General features: G+C 43.7%; 1 protein-coding gene and 1 long non-coding RNA gene across 2 annotated transcripts in view; both read right to left on the bottom strand.

Moving 5' to 3' along the window:
* The window catches only part of LOC131813682 (uncharacterized), a 53481-nt gene that overhangs the window by 31142 nt on the left and 1201 nt on the right, over positions 1 to 21138 (bottom strand). The gene's annotated exons all lie outside the window — the stretch shown is intronic.
* Positions 14631 to 20970, bottom strand: KCTD12 (potassium channel tetramerization domain containing 12). The gene has a single exon (XM_059144062.1). It carries the CDS (start codon positions 20741 to 20743, stop codon positions 19760 to 19762), a length of 984 nt encoding a protein of 327 aa, XP_059000045.1. The 5' UTR covers positions 20744 to 20970; the 3' UTR covers positions 14631 to 19759.

Raw genomic sequence — 21138 nt, 5'->3', positions numbered from 1 at the left:
GTAGGGGAGAAAAGAACTTAACTCTACCTTTCAACATTCTTCTAGCTGGGCTAAGAATCAAACTGACAGGAGACAGAAAAACGAGAAAAAAAAATCAAAGTCTAATAATATGTATACCTCCCGTACACATAAGAGAGATCAAGGAAAACTGAGTAACTCACCGAAATGGCTGAAGCTATCATCTTAAATATCACCTCCAGCTAAAGGCAAAAGCAGTTGGGGAGTGAGTTACAGAAGCTTACCAGGAAAAGCACAGTAAAGAAGGGTTAGGTTGTTATGCAAATTTAAGCCCCCATCTTCTCTGCTGATAAATTTCTACTGACTTAAGAGTGTCCCCTTTTTCTTGATACTGAGGAAGAAACTTACGAATGGGGATTTCTCTTACACATGTAAATGTCTCTTACTACCAGCTAACTTCTACTCAGTTTTCAGAGTTTCTCTTGCCTCTGCAGTTTCTTAAAATAACCAGCTCGGAACAGTCAATATGCCAAAGAGGCAGATCTTGGGGTGGCAAAATTTGCTCCCTTACACCCACAAACAAAATTAAGCTTTAAATATAGATTTCCTGTACAAATGACTCAAACCTATTTTGAAGAGTTCTCCCATCTCCATCGGGAAGGTACTTGGGAAAACAGAGTCATTTACATTTAACTGAAAGTTCACTTTATAATTTTGCTATAAAATTGTAAGTTTTCAAAAAAATACTTGCTTATTGATACACTTTCACATACACGCACACATATAGCATGTACTGAAACTCTTTGCAAAAAAGAAACCATTCAGCTTTCCAACTTGATTATGTCCTATCCCCCTTCAAGAAGCAGTTATTGTCATATGAGAGGGTCAATGATTATAAAAAGAATTATGTTTCTCTGGTTTTTAATAGAAAAATTCGTGAAGTGCTTTTATGAAGAGCATTTTTAAAATCTCTAGCAGTTTATTTCATGCATTTCTAGGACCTTTAGCTAAAATCAAAAATCCATTACCGTTTCTTGAAACATTTCACTGGGCATTACAACTTGTATAGAAATAGGTCCCCCAAGGGCCCACATTATCCTCAGTGACACCTATACCACAGTGTCCCATAACTCCTGAGTCAGCCCAGTGAATCACGACCAAATAACAGCAGAGGAAGTAAAGATACAGTCTGAGAATAGTTGAGTGTAATTCCAATCCTATGGTATCTTATACACCACTATTCAACACTGATAAAATATAGTGGATCTATCTATCTCATAGAAACTGGAACAGAAGTAAAACAGTGAATTGAGAAATGTTCAATATATAGCAGAGAATGTTGTCTTTCTCTCCTGGAACACTGAGTCTTCTAGGTTACTTGCTCACAAATGTTTTTTAGATCCCCATGTCTGGGGATCTCTTCAGGAGATCATTTGCCTAAACAGAAAGGACTTAGTAGAATAAATGGGTCATAAGTGAGATATTGAATGAAAAATAACAAGTAAATTAGTAATTTATTTCCAGAAGTAAAACTTTTTTTAAAAAAAGATTTTATTTATTTATTTGGCAGAGAGAGATCACAAGTAGGCAGAGAGGCAGACAGAGAGAGAGACAGAGGGAAGCAGGCTCCCCGCTGAGCAGAGAGCCCAATGTGGGGCTCAATCCCTGGACCCTGGGACCATGACTTGAGCCGAAGGCAGAGGCTTTAACCCACTGAGCCACCCAGACCCTCCCCTCACTGACTTTTATATACTAGAATAAAAAGCAAGCTGTCCAAGATCCATGGGATAGACTCTTACAGACCATATTAGTTCCCTAAAACTGCCATAACAAATTATCATATACGTGGTGGCTTAAAACAACAGCAATTGATTCTCTCACAATCCGACAGCCAGATGTCCAAAATTAGCTTCACTGGGCTGAAATTAAGGTGTCGGCACGACCATGTTCCCTCCAGAAGCTCTAGCAAAAAATCCTGTCCTTGCCTCTTCAGCTTCCAGGGGCTGTGCCGTCCCTTGGCTCGTGCCCACACCACTCCAACTTCAGCCTCGGTGGTTGCATGGTTTACTCATCTTCTCTCTGTCTTCCAATCTCCCTCTGCCTCTCTTTTAAGGACAATCACCATGGCATTTAGGGACCTCTGTCATAACCCAAGACAATCTCAAGTCAAATGCTTAACTCACCCAATATCTGCAAAGACCTCTTCTTCACAAGTGCAAGTTCCAGAAATTCGATTGGAGAGATCTCTGAGGGAAGGTGGAGAGGCAGTTTCAATTTACTGTACATACCAAGACCATAGCTCAAGAATTTAATTGTGAGTAAAGAAAATGATGAAGAAAAAAAAAAAAATCTGAGTTTTCCAAGTCTCACACGACATCTTTCTCAAGTCCTTGTTGAACGTCAGCGTTCTAGAGAGTCGTTTAGGGTCTCAGTCACAATGACGTTTATGGATTAATAGATTATCTGCCCTCAGGCAGTCATCAATCAATGGGGAAGCCGATTTCTCGGCCATTTATCTAATAATAAAGATACATGTAATGGGAGCGAGCGATCCTCTGACCTGACCCTGAAGTAGGACAGAACATGTTCTCTGATTATCCTTCAGTGCCTTCCAGCAAAGTGTTTTAGCTTAAAAGTTGCCTTGGAGACTACCAGGTTTTTTTTGGCCACAGAATATTGTCACTGACAGGGTTACAAATAGGGAGGCAGAGTTTACTTCTCAAAATGTCAGGTGAGGTGCGTGGAAAATGTCAGGCCAGCTTTGGTCGCCCGGTGCTCACCTTTCCGTGGCTAATGTATGTAAATGATCCCATCCAGGGGCCCAGCTGTTGGATGTGGAAATGTGCTGATGAAACTAAATTGGGATTCTAGAGAATGCAAATCAAATTGTAGGCTAAATTACTGAAACACGCCAGCCCTCTTCTGAAGCATTCTAGACCAACCCAAGAAAAATGACTAATGGGTAATAGGACACAGTCCTGACAGGAATCATAAGCTAGGAAGGAAGCTGCATGTAAAATAATAATAAAGAATATTAAATTGCCACCAGGCCCTGCCAGAGACAAATGAAAATGGAGCAGATTCTAACCACCAGTCACTTACTCAATCCCTTTGAAAATGTCCCAGGAATCTGGAGACAGAGAATGCTTTCACCCATATTCCCTTTCTGCTAGAAAGGGATGTTTTCTCAGGAATGTTTCCACACAGGAAAGGGCAGATAGGGGATGCCCTCTGAAAAGGAGGCCTCCTTCCGGCCAGTCCGTCCCACTTCTTTGGGCACCAAGGTGAGATAATGGGCTGCTTTTATCAACTACCTGTAAAGAAAATTGTGCACTTTCCCCAAGATAGCCATAGTTTCATGGCTTTTCATTTCTTCTCTTAGAATGTCATTCTTCTCGGGCGCCTGGGTGGCTCAGTGGGTTAAGCTGCTGCCTTTGGCTCAGGTCATGATCTCAGAGTTCTGGGATCGAGTCCCGCATCGGGCTCTCTGCTCAGCAGAGAGCCTGCTTCCCTCTCTATCTCTCTCTGGCAGCCTCTCCGTCTACTTGTGATTTCTCTCTGTCAAATTAATAAATAAAATCTTAAAAAAAAAAAAAAAAAAAGAATGTCATTCTTCTCTTATCCATATAAAATATGAACTAATTGTTAATTGTTCATAAAACTAAAGATTCTTTTTTACTCCTAGGTGATTCCTTTTCATCAGAAGACTATTTGAGGTCTTTCTGGAAGTTTAAATGCAAAGCTCTGTCACTGGTCCCTCAAGCAAAACCCAACCTGCAGCTCTGGGCATCGAGCCAGCCAGCAGCAAGCCGCACACGTGCCTGCAAAGGGCAGGTAGAAAAACTGCGGGCAGAGGACAGGCAGCCCCTAAGCTCCCAGGGCAGCTTACTTCAGCCTTATTCTTATCACACTGTTTATTCCTCCTTGATTTTATTGACCTATGAGGACAGCGGTTTTCAACCCCAGCTGCACATGAGAAACATATGGGAAACGTCTATAAACATAATTGAAGTCTCATACCTTCCCCTAAACATGGATTGAGTTGGTCTGACATGGGGCCCCAGCATCACTATTTTCTTAATTCCCCAAGTGACTCTAATATGCAAGCAGGTTTGAGAAGCCTCGCTCTGCTTGCTGGCTTCCACTACTTTTGACCAGTCCTGTCTTCCCAGACTCTCTTCCACATTCACCTCCCGGGGCCCACCGTATGTATCCACTTCTTTTTCTAGAGCCCTTTAAACTTCATTTCGCTGCCTGAAGCGGTAATACTGTCCTGCCCTTCTCCAGGCTGGATACATTGCCTGGCAAGGCTTTCTGTTCAATTCTTTTCCAGATCCTGGCTTCTCCCGCCTCGCTCCAATGGGACATCCACCAAGATCACAAAACTCACCTTAGCAAGAGTCGCCTACCCACCGGCTATCTCCCACCTTCACTTTAGCGCATCCCAAATCTGATAAGTCACTTAATCCTTTCCTCCTTGGAACTCCCGTGACATTCTGTGCCTTAGTACACATTTGAGCCGAACACCTTACCATGGCTATACCCTTGCCTACCTACGCATTCAGAATTATCACCATGTAGCGCCAAATAAACCCTTTGTTGTGGGAGGCTATCCTGTATGTTAAGATGTTTGACAGCGTCCCTGGTCTCTGCTCACCAGATGCCAGGAGAGCAGCCCAACTTGTGACAACCAAAAATGTCTCCAGACATGGCCCAGTGATCCTGGGGGAGGAGGGAAGAATTACCCAGTGTCTACCCCATTCAGAACCACTGCTCCATCTGTATGTCTAATCTCCCAAACTACTTCAATCAAGTTGGTTCGTCTGTCATCTGGTATATACAGTCTTCCCAGTACTAATTCTCATCCAAGTTTACAATCCATTATTCTGAAGCATCTTCTTCGTCCTGAGTTGATAACCTTCAGCTTTGATTCACTTCCCAAATGATGCCAACCCCAAAGCAGCTAAAACAGATTCTCACATGCTCTGGTCATCCTTAACTCCCCTGCGCAGATGACCACTGGGCAAATTCTGTGGAGCGTATCCCAACACAGAGTTCCAATCCATACAGTTATTCGGAAATCTCCTTAAAATCACTACTGTCGGGGCACCTGGGTGGCTCAGTGGGTTAAGACTCTGCCTTCAGCTCAGGTCATGATCTCAGGGTCGTGGGATCAAGCCCCTCATCGGGCTCTCCGCTCAGCAGGGAGCCTGCTTCCCCCTCTCTGCCTGCCTGCCTCTCTGCCTACTTGCGATCTCTCTGTCAAATAAATAAATAAAATCTTAAAAAAAAAAATCACTACTGTGATTTTTCCATTACATAGCTTTGTTGCATAAAGAGTGGTCTTATGCTGAGGCACCTGGGTGGCTCAGTCGGTTAAGCATCTGACTTCAGCTCAGGTCATGAACCCATCGTCCTGGGGTCTAGCTGTGTTGGGGGTCCCAAGCTCAGTAGGGAGGCTGGTTCTCCCCCTGCCCCTCCCCCCACTTTTCTCTTTCTCTCTAAAATAAATAAATGAATAATCTATTAAAAAAAATATTGGTCGTAAGTTATAAACCCTGCAAACACTAAATGAATTTATATAACAATGTGAATGTTAACAGAACATAGACCAGGACTTTTTTTTTTTTTTAAGATCTTATTTTTAAGTAATCTCTACATCCAATATGGGGGTCAAACTTACAATCCCAAGATCAAGAGTTGTACCTATTGAGCCAGCCAAGCACCCCAAACCAGGACCTTTCTTAACATTAGAAATGCAAGTTGATTCCTGACTCTGAACACTCTTACCCTCCTGAACAATTATTTATTCCTGCCTCTGACTTGTGGAATGGGAATTGTAATGTTCTTGCAAAGACCTCCGAAATTCCAAATGGGGTGGAATTTCATTTCAATTCGAGTACCAACTCTTAATTACTTGAGCTAATGGAGAGGGACAAAGACCAAAAATAGAATATTCATATTATACAAATTTAAGCTCATACTGACACAAACATGTATTCTCAATTTTTCAGAAATTAAAAGGTGACTTAAAGTTATTAGGCTGATTTTATGGCGTGATTCAGAATTCTTCCAACTGAAGAACTGCAAATACATATGAGCATTATGTTATTGACATAAGACAACCAGAAGAGCAACTTCCCGGAGTTCCTCACTGTAATTAGAGGTGATTTCAATGTCAATGCTGTTTCAGTAGCTTCATATAAAATTTTTATTCTCGTCATAATTTTTTCGTGTTATCTTCATTAAACGCTTGTTTTTATTGTGACAAAATACGCATACAGAAAATGTATGATTTAACCATAATTTTGAGAGATTTATTCATTTATTGGGGGGGTGTGTGCACAGGTGCAACAGACAGAGCGGCAGAGGAAGAGAATCTCCACCCAAGCTGACTCCCCACTGAGTGTGGAGCCCCAGGAGCTCAATCCCACAACCCATGAGATCAACACCTGAGCAGAAACCAAGAGTCCAAGGCTCAACCAACCCAGCCACCCAGGCACCCCCCATTCACCATTGCTAAATATCCAGTTCTGTGACATTAACTTCATTCACATCGTTGTGTCGCCATTGCTACCACCCATCTCCAGAATGTTTATCTTCTCCAACATATCTTAACAGATAGCCCCTCCCTTCTGTCTACTAATAACCCGCTGAATATCATTTCAAGTTAATTTGCGGTAGCTCTTATTGCAATAAAGTTAAGTCTACCTACAGGATTTATATGGGTTTATTGATGCTCCTATATAAAAAGAATTCTTGTCTTCTCATAGTTACGCTTCATACATTCCTGCTACCCAATGCCTGATTAACCCTGTCCCCTCACCATTTTCCTTTCAGCACTCCAGGGGAAATCAACATGTGCAAGAGCTTCTAGTTGCCTCCAATAGTACATAGAGTACAGGTGGCTGACTAGACAACTATGGTTTCATATCTGCAAAATTAGAAAGTTTTTTTTTAAGATTTTATTTATTTATTTGACAGAGATCACAGAAGGCAGAGAGGCAGGAAGAGAGAGGAGGAAGCAGACTCCCTGCTGAGCAGAGAGCCCGATTCCGATTCCGGGATTGATCCCAGGACACTGGGATCATGACCTCAGCTGAAGGCAGAGGCTTTAAACCACTGAGCCACCCAGGTGTCCCTAGAAAGTTATTTTTAACAAATATAACTCATTTTGCTTAAAAAAGTGTTATGGACATTGCTTATACGATACTAAAACAAAAGCATGCTCATTTGGAGGTTTTGTTTTTCTTTTTAGGGGGTGTGTGTGTGTGTGTGTGTTTTAACCCTTTGGCTTTTAGACTAAACCACTTTTGGTTCAACAGGTACAAAGTGTTAATCACTGAGGAAGACAGAAGTTTTGTAAAGCTTTATTAATAAAGTTTACCTTAGCCTCCCACAGCCCTAGCTTTATTAATAAAGTTTGTTTTAGCCACACATCTCTTTTAAAGGCTACAGCAGCTTCTCTGGAACATAACATACTACCCAACTATCACAAAACTCCAAACTTTGGATTGAGGAAAACATTGCTACATTGATTTTTATACCGGAACTGCAGACTCTCATTTTGTGAGAGACAACAAAAGACTGAAGTGGACGGCATTGATAATCACTAAGGCATGTCTCCAAGATCCATGTCTTTCATAGAACCACGAACAATCATCCCCACCACACTCTAGCTCTTGTTTAAAAACTTCTCGATAAGGAAGCTGTATATCACAATAAAAAGTTGAGTTCTCCATAGTTTCTCATGACAGCATGTGACAATTTTAACTTCAACATTTTTTAAAAAATGACTTCCTTCTCTCTGCTCTTTCTTAATGATTATTCTTATTTAATTTGCTGTAACTAAGTGAGAATTAATACCATCCTCTTAACCAGAAGTTGCTGGCAGGTTTATTAGTTATGTCATATAGTAGAGTGCATCAAAGACAAATGTCAAAGGATTCAAGCCCTAAAGACTCTCTTCATCTTTTAGGTCCAGAAACTAAAACAAAGCACTGATTTTCTTACTTATCCCCCAAATCGACTCAAACCTAGAATTAAACTCTTTGATGAGGGTGCCTGGGTGGCTCAGTCTGTAAGCATCTGCCTTCAGCTCAGCTTATGATCCCAGGGTCTTGAGATCGAGCCCTGCATCAGGCTCCCTGCTCAGTGGAAAGCCTGCTTTTCCCTCTCCCACTCCCCCTGCTTGTGTTCCCTTTCTCACGGTCTCTGTCAAATAAATAAAATCTTTAAAAAACAAAAAAACCTATACGATGATAATAACATGAAACTTGTTTTAAGAATTCTTCTCAGATACCAGAAGGAGACTCTAAATTCCAGAGGAGAGATACAACAACAATATAATCAAATTTCACTGTTACTTGTCATAGTTCATGCTGCTGTAACAAAAATACCATACACTGGAGGAGCTGAAATAACAAACATTTACTTCTCAGTTCCAGAGGTGGGGAAGTCCAAGATCAAGGCGCTGGCAGATTTGGTGTCTGAGGAGAGGACACTTCTGGTTCACAGACATCCAGCTTCCAGTTGTGTCCTCCAATGGTGGAAAAGACAAGGTTGCTCCCCGGGTTCTCTTCTCTGAGGGCACGGATCCCACTCTTGAGGGCCTCACCCTCATGAACTAGTCACCTCCCAAAGGCCCCACCTCCGGACAGCATCACACTGGGCTTTAGGATGTCAACATATGAATTTTGGGGGTAGACACAAACATCCAGTCCACAGCACTGTTGTTCTTACTTATATTTTACAAGTATCACTTCCAGATGGAGCAGGCCACACTGTGACCTACTAGCAGTGGCTCTGATATTAGCTCATGGAAACTACTTAATACTTGGAACACACGTGGTTCTGAGCAGAATTGTAAGGTCAGAGCATCATGGCACAGACCGTTTATTTTTTTTTTAAGTCCTTGCAACTGTCATGTTAAAAACTCACAACCCTCACCAGCAGAACATTTGGAACCATATACTCCAGTGTTCCAGGGAGGTCAAATTTGTTTTCTACAGCTCTTAAAAGGCATCCTTGAAACTTTCCAGTTAAGGTTTTCAAAACTTTGTAATAAATAATAGCCCTGGATGAAAGCCTGTAACATGGCTCTCAGTGAACTTGACTTCCACCATAAAATGGAAACATTGTCAAGATTTGGGGTTTCAGAGCAGCTGCCACCTAATAAAAATGCCCACATTAGTTTAGGTCTTTTTGTAACCTTTGTAACTTTCAAGTCAGATAGAGGCATAGTCATTTCTATTTATTTATTTATGAAACTACAGTTATAATTTCTCAAAAAATATATATGTATAAAGAGGGATTATTGATTCTTAGAAGCGCTACCAAAAGAAAAAAAAAAAGGCAAATTTTAAGTTTGGTCTTTTTCTCCCGAACACCTGAGAAAGGATGAATGATGTGAGCATCCATTTATTGATTCAACAAACTTTTATTAATGATCTATTATGGGCTGAGTACTGTGTTGAGCCCTGAGGCCAATACAAAGAAATAAATGTTCCCCCCCACCACCATCCCACATAAATGGGGTAAATCAATGTCAAGGCTGAGTGAAGATTAAAAAACCACACCATAGGGGCGCCTGGGTGGCTCAGTGGGTTAAGCCGCTGCCTTCAGCTCAGGTCATGATCTCAGGGTCCTGGGATCGAGTCCCGCATCGAGCTCTCTGCTCAGCAGGGAGCCTGCTTCCTCCTCTCTCTCTCTGCCTGCCTCTCTGCCTACTTGTGATCTCTCTCTGTCAAATAAATAAATAGTTTAAAAAAAAAAAAAAAAAACACAGCATAAAGGAGAAGCAAGCAGCCCCGTCAGCAGGCAGCCTGAACGCCCAGCGTCCCTCGCATTCCTCTCGCTGGAAACCACGTGGTTTCATTCAGTGTTTTTCAGAGACAGATAAAGGCTGAACAGGAAGATACTTCTACTCCCCTTTCCCTTCCATATACAGAAACAAGGGCTTGTTCTAACCTTAGATTCTCTCCCTCACCCACTTGGAAAGTAGTCGAAGGGAGAGAGGGAATGAATGTATGAGGAACAATTTGTAAATCACTTGGGAAATGTCTGTTACTAAAACAAAGGGGAAGTCCACATAATTAATTTTAGAATCTGTCATTACTGCGCTTCCTCTTTTTTCCTTCTTGTTCTTCTGCTTTAATTTTACTTGCACTACGGTTTTGCACATCGGTGAATAAAAAGACGTGTCTTCGGTCAGGTTGGAGTGGTCATTGTTTCTCCATCACGACCAGGAGCAACCGTCTTCTCCTTCACCCTATCCTGCTCCGTCCACGTCAAGGCCAGTCCAGAGGAATGGGACCCCCTCCTCAGTCCAGGATGTCCCTTACTCCAAACCCCTTCGGTGCCCAAGGTGGACACCCCCCCCACACACACACACACACACATCACCACCAGCTCAGCAATCCTGTACTTCTTTTTCCCTTTGAAACTTTTTCCCATTGAAAAACCGGGGGAGGAGGGTGTGAATCATGCTTAGTAGCTAGTAAGTGTATTCAAAACAATTGTGGGGGAAAGGTCAGGTTCATAAAACTCCAGACATGCAAAGTATATATGGCCCATCAGTGCTAAGTTTTCCCTGATTTCTGGTAGTGTCAGAAGTAAAGGCCCTTCACCTGGCCAGTCTACCGTTTCGCTCTCCACTGTTGAAGGTAAAGAAAATACACCTGAAAGGAGACTGGTGTGTCTCAAACATATTGGGGACTCAACGAATGCCTGTTGCAGCTAAAAGTTGAGTTGGTATTTCAGAGCTCTTGATGTACTCTAACAGGTGCTCAATAAAGTGCCTAGTGAATAATTAGGTCTTGCCAAGATTCCATAAAATGTCCTTGCTCCTCAGATCTAGGGATTAATAGAATTCCTCATTCAAACATGGTGTTCCCAATACATTGCAAGCAAATCTCACAGAAAACCGAGTAGCCTGGGTGGTTGAACGGGAGGAGAAAGGTGAACAAAACCTTACCCCCCTTGCAACCAGGTGCTCCGCATGGGGCTCAGGGTACATAAACCTGACCCCGCACACAGTTGCCTAACTGGCTTCCAGCTCCCGAGGCCCATCAAACCATCGCCCACGAAGCTCCCAGGGATCTCTGAAAAAGTGGCATTATTTTTTATTATTTCACACCTTGCTTAAAATTATTCAGTAAACACTAAAAATTAACATCTCTACCTTTGAACACGGTATATGAGGTTCACCGTGCTCTGGCTCTCACTTCTACTCCAGCTTCTTTGTTGGTTGGCTAGGTTTTTTTGTTTTGTTTTTGTTTTTGTGGGGGAGGGCTTTTTTCTCCCCCATGAGGTTCTGGTATTCACTGTGTTCAGGTCTTTCCTCAGGAAGCTGGCCTATGCTTAGAAGGCCTCTGCCCTTTCGCTTCTTTACCTATAAGCCTCGTTTCTGGCACCTCCTCCTCCAGGAAGCATAAGGCTGAGTCAGGTATCCCCCTTCCTTTCTCCAACAATTACTCAGACTATCCCAGCACTGCACCTCCAAGTTTCTTATTATTTGTCTCCCTTCTCATGTTCACTGCTTATTCATTCTGGCACAGAACTGGCACAGTCCGGCACATAGTGGATACTCAAGAGATTCTGAATAAATGAATGAATGCTGGATGGCTGTACATGGGGAAAAGTTACAGCAGCCAAGTTAAGAATTAATGGCCTAAAGTGGCCCCTGAGTGCCTCTTTTCTACCTCGCCCCATAGGCCACTCTCAGGGGGATCTGTGATTGGAGAGAGAGGTACATTTTGGCCCCAAAGAGACACTGACCTTGAAACTTCTTATATGCGAATAGAGCTAAGAACTTAGGAGGTTAACATTTGGGGCACCTGGGTGGCTCAGATGGTTGAACGCCTGCCTTCAGTTCAGGTTGTGATCTCCAGGTACTGGGATCAAGCCTCACACTGGGGTCCCAGCTCACTGGGAGTTGGCTTCTTCCTCTGCCCCTCCCCTGCTTGTACTCTCACACTCTCGCTCTCTCTCCCCCCATCTCTCTCTCAAATGAATACATAAAATATTTTGTAAAAAATATTTTATGTATTTATTTGACAGAGATCACAAGCAGGCAGAGGCAGGCAGAGAGAGAGAGAGAAAGAGGAAACAGGCTCCCTGCTGAGCAGAGAGCTTGATGTGGGGTTCGATCCCAGGATCCTGGGATCATGACCTGATCATGACCTGAGCCACCCAGGCACCCTGAATAAATAAAATCTTAAAAAAAAAAAAAAGAGGTTAGCATTTTCCCTATTCATCAAGAAACAAGCCCAGCACATACCAGCAGAAGTTCTCAACCCTACCACCAAGTTGTTAATGACAGAGGAAGGTGAACTGTCCTGAGGATTGTTTACAAGGTCAGGTCAGAATATCTTTAATGTTTATGGTTCTCTTGGAAGTTTTTGTAAATTTATCATTTTTTCCATAAAACGAAACCGATTTTTTTGTAAATTACCTGACAGTTAAATGACTTAATTTCCCAACTCAAATATATGCATCTCAGTTAGTCCAACTGATATTCCAGGAAAGGGCCCCATATTTATTCTATAGCTTCCTATCCTTTCTCAACTCCCCCCTAGAGAATACATTGACATTAAGGCTCCTCTTTCTACACTATATTCCTAAAAACCAAGTGTCATCTTTAATTCATGGGGGGCAAAAAGCCCTAGAATAAAAATGGATAAGGGTGACCTTCAGAAATAGAAAAAATGGAGGACATGGGAGGGAGGACTTGTCCTCAGTATGAAGAATACACATAAAACTTCATACTTGTGGGGTGCCTGGGTGGCTCAGTGGGTTAAACCTCTGCCTTCTGCTCAGGTCATGATCTCAGGGACCTGGAATCAAGCCCCGCATCGGGCTCTCTGCTCAGCGGGGAGTTTGCTTCCCTCTCTGCATGCTGCTCTGCTTACTTGTGAACTCTCTCTGTCAAACAAATAATAGAATCTTGTTTTTTTTTTAAAGATTGTATTTATTTATTGGATACACAGAGAAAGATCACAAGTAGGCAGAGAGACAGGCAGAGAGAGAGGAGGAAGCAGGCTCCCTGCTGAGCAGAGAGCCCATCACGGGACTAATCCCAGGACCTTGAGACCATGACCTGAGCTGAAGGCAGAGGCTTTAACCCACTGAGCCAACCAGGTGCCCCAAATAAATAGAATCTTTAAAAAAAAAAAAAAAAAAAACTCCATAGTTGTACATCTAATTATTCTAGAGTTACTCCATCCACCATATCCCCATTCCCTTGAGAATTCCCAGTGAATCTTACCATTTCCATAGCCACTACAGAAAATAGTACCTACAGGTGATTTCTGTCTTGGCATAACTTCATACAAAAAAGACTCATATTTGCATCAACGTGAAAAGATACTCAATACAGCACTCTTTGGAGCAGAAACAAAACACCTGAAAAGTTAAACGCCCATCAAGGACTGGTGAAATAAATGCCAGCATATCCAGACAATGACCCACCACACAAAATACCACGGAGCTATCAAGTCAAAGGAGGTGCATCATTGCTACACATTCAGGCACGCATGGCAAGAGCTCCAGAACGTGTGGTTCAAAGAACGCAGGACACGGGGCAGGTATAATTCCTGCTGAACAGAAAAAAGGGAGGAATATATATATTATATATAGAATGTCTCTGTAACAACACACCAATGGTTCCCCCTGGGGAGAAAAACCCCTCCAGGGATTACTGGAGGAGGGAGACTCATTTGCTAGGATATACAAAAATTACATTGCTCAAAGTTTCCACATAAACTTTCCAAAAACAAAATTGTTTATGTGTGTATTTGTACATAAACACACACACTTTCAGAACAAAAGCTATCTAGAGGAAGTACAGGCAAAAGCAAAGAGGAAGGGCGAAGCCCGGCTCCCTCTCCATGCGCCACTCCTGGCTTCCGGTGCCACAGCCCAGCAGACCAGGCTGTTGCCCCCCGCCTTCAGCTTGGCTGATTTCTCAGTCTGGAAGGCTCTGTGCTCTCTTTCAAGAGGAGGGTCACCAGTGATGGAGGGGATACAGGGGAGAGACCCTATCATAAAAATGCAGATTCTCTCCCAACATTCTGTGGAAATTTATCTTCACAAATTCTACTTTTAATTAAGGCATGTCTCGAAGTTTCTATTTTTTTCCCCTACAAACTTTTTTTTTTTTTTTTTTTTGAGAGAGAGAGAGAGAATGCAAGTATGAGCCAGGGAGGGACAGATAGACAGAAAGAGAGAATCTTAAGCAGGCTCCACGCCCAGCATGGATCCCAACACAGGGCTTGATATCAAGACCCAGAGATCATGACCTGAGCTGAAATCAGGAGTGAGACACTTAACTGAGCCACCCCTACAAACTTTAAAAGGCATCTTTCCCTTCATTCCCCACGTTCGAAAATAATTGGCATGTGCTGCTAAGACTGAGGTCCAAGAAAATGGGAAGGACTCTTCCTCCACCCTAACAACCCACCTTAACAGGCATTCAACAGACAATAAACTGGGGCCGAAGCCTGTTCACTCCTGGCCAAGCTGGCCAGTTACACCGTAAGGAGTTCTGAGGGCCCAATGTTCATCAACAGCCCCACAACAACCTGGGAAGCATTCCCTCCCAGTACTTAACCCCTTAAATGAAATCAGACCACTCTTCAAGCCAATCCATACCCAGGAGTCAAAAGGAATAATTAAAGGAGTGAATGTTTTATTCTTTAGTGTTTAATAGAATACATAACAAGTCACATAATCAATGATTCATTACTTCACACACAGGGAGGAAAACAGTATCGAGTAGGTCTCTTATACAACTGGTTGTGAACAGGGAAAACAAATCTCTAGAGCATTTAGACGGTTGAAGAAATCCTCACTTAAAGTTTGGGCACGTCTCAATTGTCTTTTTTAAAATACAGAGGGATTTTTTTTTCTTGGCTTTCTGTTTCATGAGGAAAGTCTGATAATCGTTATTTTTTTTTTCTTTTCCCCTTCTATTTTGAGAAAATGGCTCAGTGATACGTATCACTTAGCATGTAATGTTTTCAACAATTGCATAATCCAGAGAGCTCTGTGGGAATCTTACATTGTTTGGCAGTTAAGAGTTTTCAGATGTAGGGAAAAATTTAAATAACATATAATTTAGGTCTTCAAAATTAACACCCACAGTGGACATCTTAAACTTTTGTCATTAAATGTCACTAATGATGTGTAAGTGGTCACAAATTATCATCATTTGTGATCAATAGTAATGGCAAAATTCACCTGCCTATAAAGTCACAAACACAGCTGTAAAATACTTTACATTACAATTAATGTTCACATACCTCAAAATACATTTAAAATACAAAAAAACTTGGTGGGGGGGGGACCACAAAATGTATAAGGTGACAAGAATTCTTGGTCAACTATTCATCTTCCTACCACACAAGATTAAACTCTAATATAAATTAGTCTGCTTGGATTTCTTCCATCTAAGTTTCAAAGGCCCCAGTAGAGAATCTAAATCTTCAAATTCAAAGATCTTTAAGACTTTATTGTCCAAAATTGTGACAAAGAAAAATTAACTTCAACATAACTTGTTTCTGGCTCTAGGAAACCCTGTACCAGGTACTACAGCCACTGAAAATCCAAGAGTATTTTATTTATTCTCTAGAGACAGACAGGTCATCTAAGAAAACTAATTCAGTTTTTTAAATGAGTTATCATAAGGAAAAAACAAAAGAAATTCCAAAGGATTTACTCTGCTAAGTTTACAATAAAAAATATTCAGTCTACTATTTTAGAAATTTAAGTCAATTGAATAAAGTACTTATGATTGAGACTATAAAAGAAATTCTTACAGAATTCAACCACTCCAGTCAATACTTTTCTAAATACGTGCACTAAAATTTAGCATTTTTCATGTGGAGTACAAAATGTTTCGAATATTAGAATTTACCATAATTTAAAAAGTAAAAAATTACCAAAGCTTCACCTTACATGGCTTCAATGTAATGACATTCCATGGAAAATTCCAATAAAAATTGGGATATGTTAGAGAATTGCCAGTTGCCCATTTTTGTCTGAGAATTCAGATTGTGCATTTCCTCAGAGAAGCAACAGGCCCCATATATGGATCTGGTTTGAAAGAGAAGACAATTTTGGCTAGTTTCACAAATTTTCACTTTGCTATCAATGCCAAAAAAAAAAGGCAAAAAAAACAAACAAAAAAATAATGCCACCACCACTACCACAAAAAAAAAAAAAAAAAAAAAGAAAGAAAGAAAAGGAAAAAAAAAAAAAAGGCAGCAGCAGCAGCACAAGAATAAAAACAGTACAGAAAGGGAAAAAAAATTTTTCCAAAAATTTCCAAGTCTCACACCTCTAAGGAATATTTTCCACAACATATAATCTGAAAAATTAGACTGAATATGGTTCATGGTCTACATGTACTTTAAAAATAGGCAACTTATCCAACTCCTGGTGAAAAAGCACTGGACGAGGTACCTGTCTCTAGCCACCACTGCCAACAATCTTTTTTTTTTTTTAATAAAATTTGTTAAATCTCATGTCACTCACTTGTACTGATGAACCAAACAGTCATTAAAGCCATAACACAGGTAATTGCACGCTATACTGGGTCAGTTTCATGCAATCATAATTATGTGAAGAATTTATGACATTCTCCCGGGTTATCTGAATGGTGTCTTTGGAGGGCTTACTGGTACGGACCCTTGATATCCCATCCAAGATCAGAGGTGACAAGTAACACTCCAGCCCACTTTGTAGATCACAAAGGGTCCTTCTGTGGCCCACAGTACAGGGAAGAGAAGGGACCCAAAAGCACCCATGCTAAGTCACCTAGCCACAGTAATCTAAGCCACCCAGCACAGAATGAGTTTCCCACCCAGCCTTCACGTTGGGCTGAAAGTAGAATATTTGCATTTTTTGACTGCCAACCTTAGAGGAAACAGTCATTCCTAGGAAAAGAAGTCAGTTTATGATCTCTGATCATTTAAATTCCCAGTCTTTGACATAATGCAAAGGGAGGGTAGCACTGCTGGGCAGCCAGAATGTGAGGGAAAGTAAAATCCATGTGCCCAAAGACGCAGAATAGTTCAACTCAAAGTTTTACGACATAAAATTCATTAAGACTTGAGTGGCACAAACAAAACTTTAGCACTGTCCCAGGACTCCTGGAATTGTGCAGATGTAACAGAGAAAATCAGAATCCCGGAGTCTTGCCACCTCTCAGTGGCTTTGAACTGTCCTAAGATGTTCTCACATATTTGTTGTTTGCCAAACAATCTAACAGAACACCACATAGGGTGGAGAAATCTGTGATGCTCTTTTGTCCAGAAAGTGACTTTGCTAAATCATTTCAGGCTTGAAACAGAGATAAGCTCTGTTGCACTACCTACTCTGAGAACACACCCAACTTATACACAAACACAACTTCCTGGATTTCTACTTCCATTTCCCTTACAATTACAGTCTTTATATACCAACCTAACTTTACCTTTCTAAAAATGTAAGTCCAATGAAAAGACCTCAAATCTGTTTACCAATTAAAAAAAAAAAAAAATTAGTAGGTTAAAAATACAAGTACCTTCTTTTTAAGTGGACAGTTAACTGACATATTATTAGTACATAATTAATAGCCAAGGAAAAAAGTATGGAGCAAACTCAGTTTTATAATCACGTCTTTTTTCCTAACCCAGTGTCCCCAGAGACAAGGATCTGAGAAACTCACGAAAACATGTTGCTTTAGTATATACACCATCTGATGCACGTTACTGGGAGTAGATATAGGAAATTATTTAGCATTAGTAAATGAATTAAAAAACTAAATGATTCGTGTAAAATGTTTATATATGGTATATACAGGTTGGATCACATGAGTTGTAAGAATAAAACTGTTCCAATTCTTAGTATCTGTTACGGACATAGTAAGATACAGTACAAGATTCATTTTTAAAAAGAAGAAAAAATAGCACTAATTTGAACACTGAAAACGACTCTTACAAAATCTTTAAAAACATACTTCAGAGGAACTGCTGTAACTCATGAAAAAGGAAAGGCTTCTCTGTCATCACAGAATATCCAAAGGAGCCTCACAGCATGAAAAGACAAGGATTCACTTCCCTTCACCTAAAGTGTAGATAGAATATGCAGTGGGGATTTATTCCATGTTAGAGTAAAGGTATAAGGCAACCAGGTCTCCTTCTGTTTCTCTTGCATTTACCTAAAAACACGATTTTATTGCTGAACCCACTTGTAAGCACTTTCTTGCCTTTGTTTACAAACGTTTCATTGTATAGCTATGTACAGATGGGCAGCCCTGGGTGCTTCTGTCTCTCTGCAGCTCTGTCACCCGAAGAGATTCCACCTTAATTTCAAACCATCTGCAGGAAGAAGTGGCATTTTCAGGTTTTCGGGGTTTGCCCAGAAGTCAACATTGGCTGGGCTTGAAGAAAATAAGGATTTTTAAGAAGAGATCTTAAGTTTAAGTAACCAAGACCAAACAGATTTTGCTCGTTAATAGATCTTAAAATCAGGATGTATAATCAACAAGAAAATAAAGTTCAGAAAAACCTAAACTAAAGTTCAAAAACTACTGGGTAACTCTTTGGTTAGGTTATGTAAGTATCAGCAACTTCTAAGTTTAGGACTCAAAACAGTTAGTTCAATAAACTGCCAGATAAGAGTAGATCTGTTACTAATCTTTACAAAATGCTTTGCATGTTTGTGTGTACTATTTTTTTTTTAAATGTGCGTGTACTCAAACGGATGGCACAAACTTCCAACTTTCAAATAATAAAGGAATGTGTCTGCTCCCCCCTTCCCACCCCTTCACCCCTCCTTCCTCCCTCCCCCCCATCCCACCCCCCAAGTCTTACAAGCTAAGGTCCTACTGCCATTCACTGCAACAATACGGGCTCTCCTAATACCCACGACGTGCATTATGGCTACCCAGCTCCGGTTACGGTCACAGCCAGGTGGCTTCCCGCAGTGCCGGGTGACCCGGGCTGTCTCGCCCTTGCTTGCCGGCGTCAGCACTCTTGCTCCCTCTCGCCGGTAAAGGCAGCCATGTCGACCGGTCGAACTAAGGGAAGCGGGCGCTGGAGCCAAGGAGAAAGGATGCCTCCCCACGCAGGAGGGTAACTTTCTACAAGTTTAAGCCACAGGCGAAGACTTTTCATTGTGCACGGAAAAGATACGATCCTTCATTGTGCCAGCACTAGATTCTTTTCCTACTTCTACCTATTAACGTGTCAAAACTTTATTCATTCTGCAGTCTCTGTCTCCACGGGATCCTAATTCCAGGTCCAGAGTCTTCCATCCAGCTCTCTCAAACTCTACCTTTAAAGAGGGTCACAAAGGCTACGTAATGACCTTTGAAAACACTAACTAGTCCCAGTGTTACCAATTCTGATCTCTCGAGCCCCGAAAAGAGTCAAAAGAGCTTGGGATTTCAGGGAATCTTCTACACACTGGACAGAGTCCCATCTGGTTCTGAACAATTCTGCCATTCCCAGGTACTTGGTGACTTTGTGGCCACACTGCCTCATTAGATCCAGACTGAAGGACAATCCAGGGGAGGGGTGGTTGGAGTCAGTGGGGCAGAGGAAGCACTGGAGGGGGTACATCGGGGCTCTCTCGGTTAGCGGGGTCCAAAGAAAACGAAGAAGCCGAGAGGATCTGCGGCTGCAGGTTCTCAAGTGGGGCGTGAGTGGGCCTGGCGCAGCTACTAAAGGTGGGAGACAGGGGCATGGAAAGGCGTGGGGTAGGAGCAGGAAGGCGGGGGATGGGAGCGCTGGAGTCGCAAGGGGGTCTGGGGAGCTCACTCCCGGCAGAAGACGTACTCCGTGTAGCTGGTCCAGATCTTGTCCTCGCTCTGGTCGGTGCTGCTGGCGAAGGCGCAGGTGCCCGTGGAACTGCACGCCACCATGTGGAAGCCCGACTCGGACAGCTTGTCGAAGGCCTGCTCCAGGAAGTTGAACTTGAGGTAATAGCGCGAAGTGTAGCGCTCGGGAGGCCGGTCCGGGTCCCGGCTCTCATTCAGGGTGTCGCCGAACACCTCCTTGGCCAGCGACGTCTTGCCGCACACCGTGATGCGTGCCACTCGCCGGAACTTGGCGTCTGCCTGCGCGTCCCGCCCGATGGTGTAGGAGCCGCGGTAGCCGATGGTGATGTAGCCCGAGCGCCGGCTGCCGTCCAGCGACTGGGACGGCGTGAGCAGCGGGCCCGCCGCACCCCCGGACGGGCTGCGGCTAGCCAGCTCCAGCGTGGGCGACGGCGCCCCGGCAGACGAGCCCTCCTGCTGCTCGGGCTCCGCGTAGCCGAGCGGCAGCAGCTCGTCGCCCAGCGAGCCCTCCTTCTGCACTCCGCGCCGCGAGTGCGGAGGCGGCGGCCCGGGGCCGGGCTGCTGGGGCGCCCCGAGGCGGCGCACGAGCTCGGGCAGCTCGAAGTACTCGGCCTCGCGCTGCAGCCGGCTGCGCTCGGGGAAATAGTCGGGCAGCACGAGCTGCAAGTCCCGCAGGTAATCCAGGATGTAGCGGAAGAGGAAGCCGTCTCGGTCCAGAAAGAAGCGGCCTTTGCTGTCCCGGGCCAGCTCCTGCGGCTGCTGCTGCGTGAACATGCGCCAGAGCAGCGAGTCGGGCACCGACACCACGGTGCAGCGCCGGGTCACATACACCTGGCCCCCCACGTTCAGCTCCACGATATCGGGGAAGAGCGGCGGCTCCGCCGAGGAGGACGAGGAGCCGCTGCCACCCCCGCCGCCGCCCCCGTTGGGTAATCCACGTGTGCTGTCCGCTAGAGCCATGGCAAAGAGGGGGCCGGTCCGGGGTGATGGCAGGGAGCGGGGCCGCGCACCGAAGCCGCCGCCGCCTTTGCCGGACTCTGGCTCAGCCCTGCGCTCCGGCCGCCGCCGCCACCGCCACCGCCACCACCGCCGCAGCCGCCGGGAGCCGCGCAGAGCCCAGCGGTGCCAGCGCGCTGCTGTGCGCCCCCCGAGGACCGCGGTGCGCTCGCCCCGCCTCACCCGCGCGCTCCAGGCGAGTGCCGGGTCTCGGCCGGCGCGCGGCTTAAGTAGAGCCGCCCGCTCGGGCGCCGCGGCGCGCAGGAGGCGTGGGCGGCGGTGGAGCGGCGGAGCCTTGCTCCCCCGGGCGGGAGGGGGCGCCGGCGGAGCCAGGAATCGATTTGCATCCTAAACGCTGA

The sequence above is a fragment of the Mustela lutreola genome, chromosome 13 (assembly GCF_030435805.1).
Source record: "Mustela lutreola isolate mMusLut2 chromosome 13, mMusLut2.pri, whole genome shotgun sequence".
Taxonomy (NCBI): Eukaryota; Metazoa; Chordata; class Mammalia; order Carnivora; family Mustelidae; genus Mustela; species Mustela lutreola.
Note: the sequence above shows the minus strand (reverse complement) of the source record. Positions and strands in the feature narration are given on the sequence as shown.

Excerpts from the sequence above, each read along its gene's own strand:
- KCTD12 (XM_059144062.1), bottom strand. The coding sequence starts at position 20,743 with ATGGCTCTAGCGGACAGCACACGTGGATTACCCAACGGGGGCGGCGGC.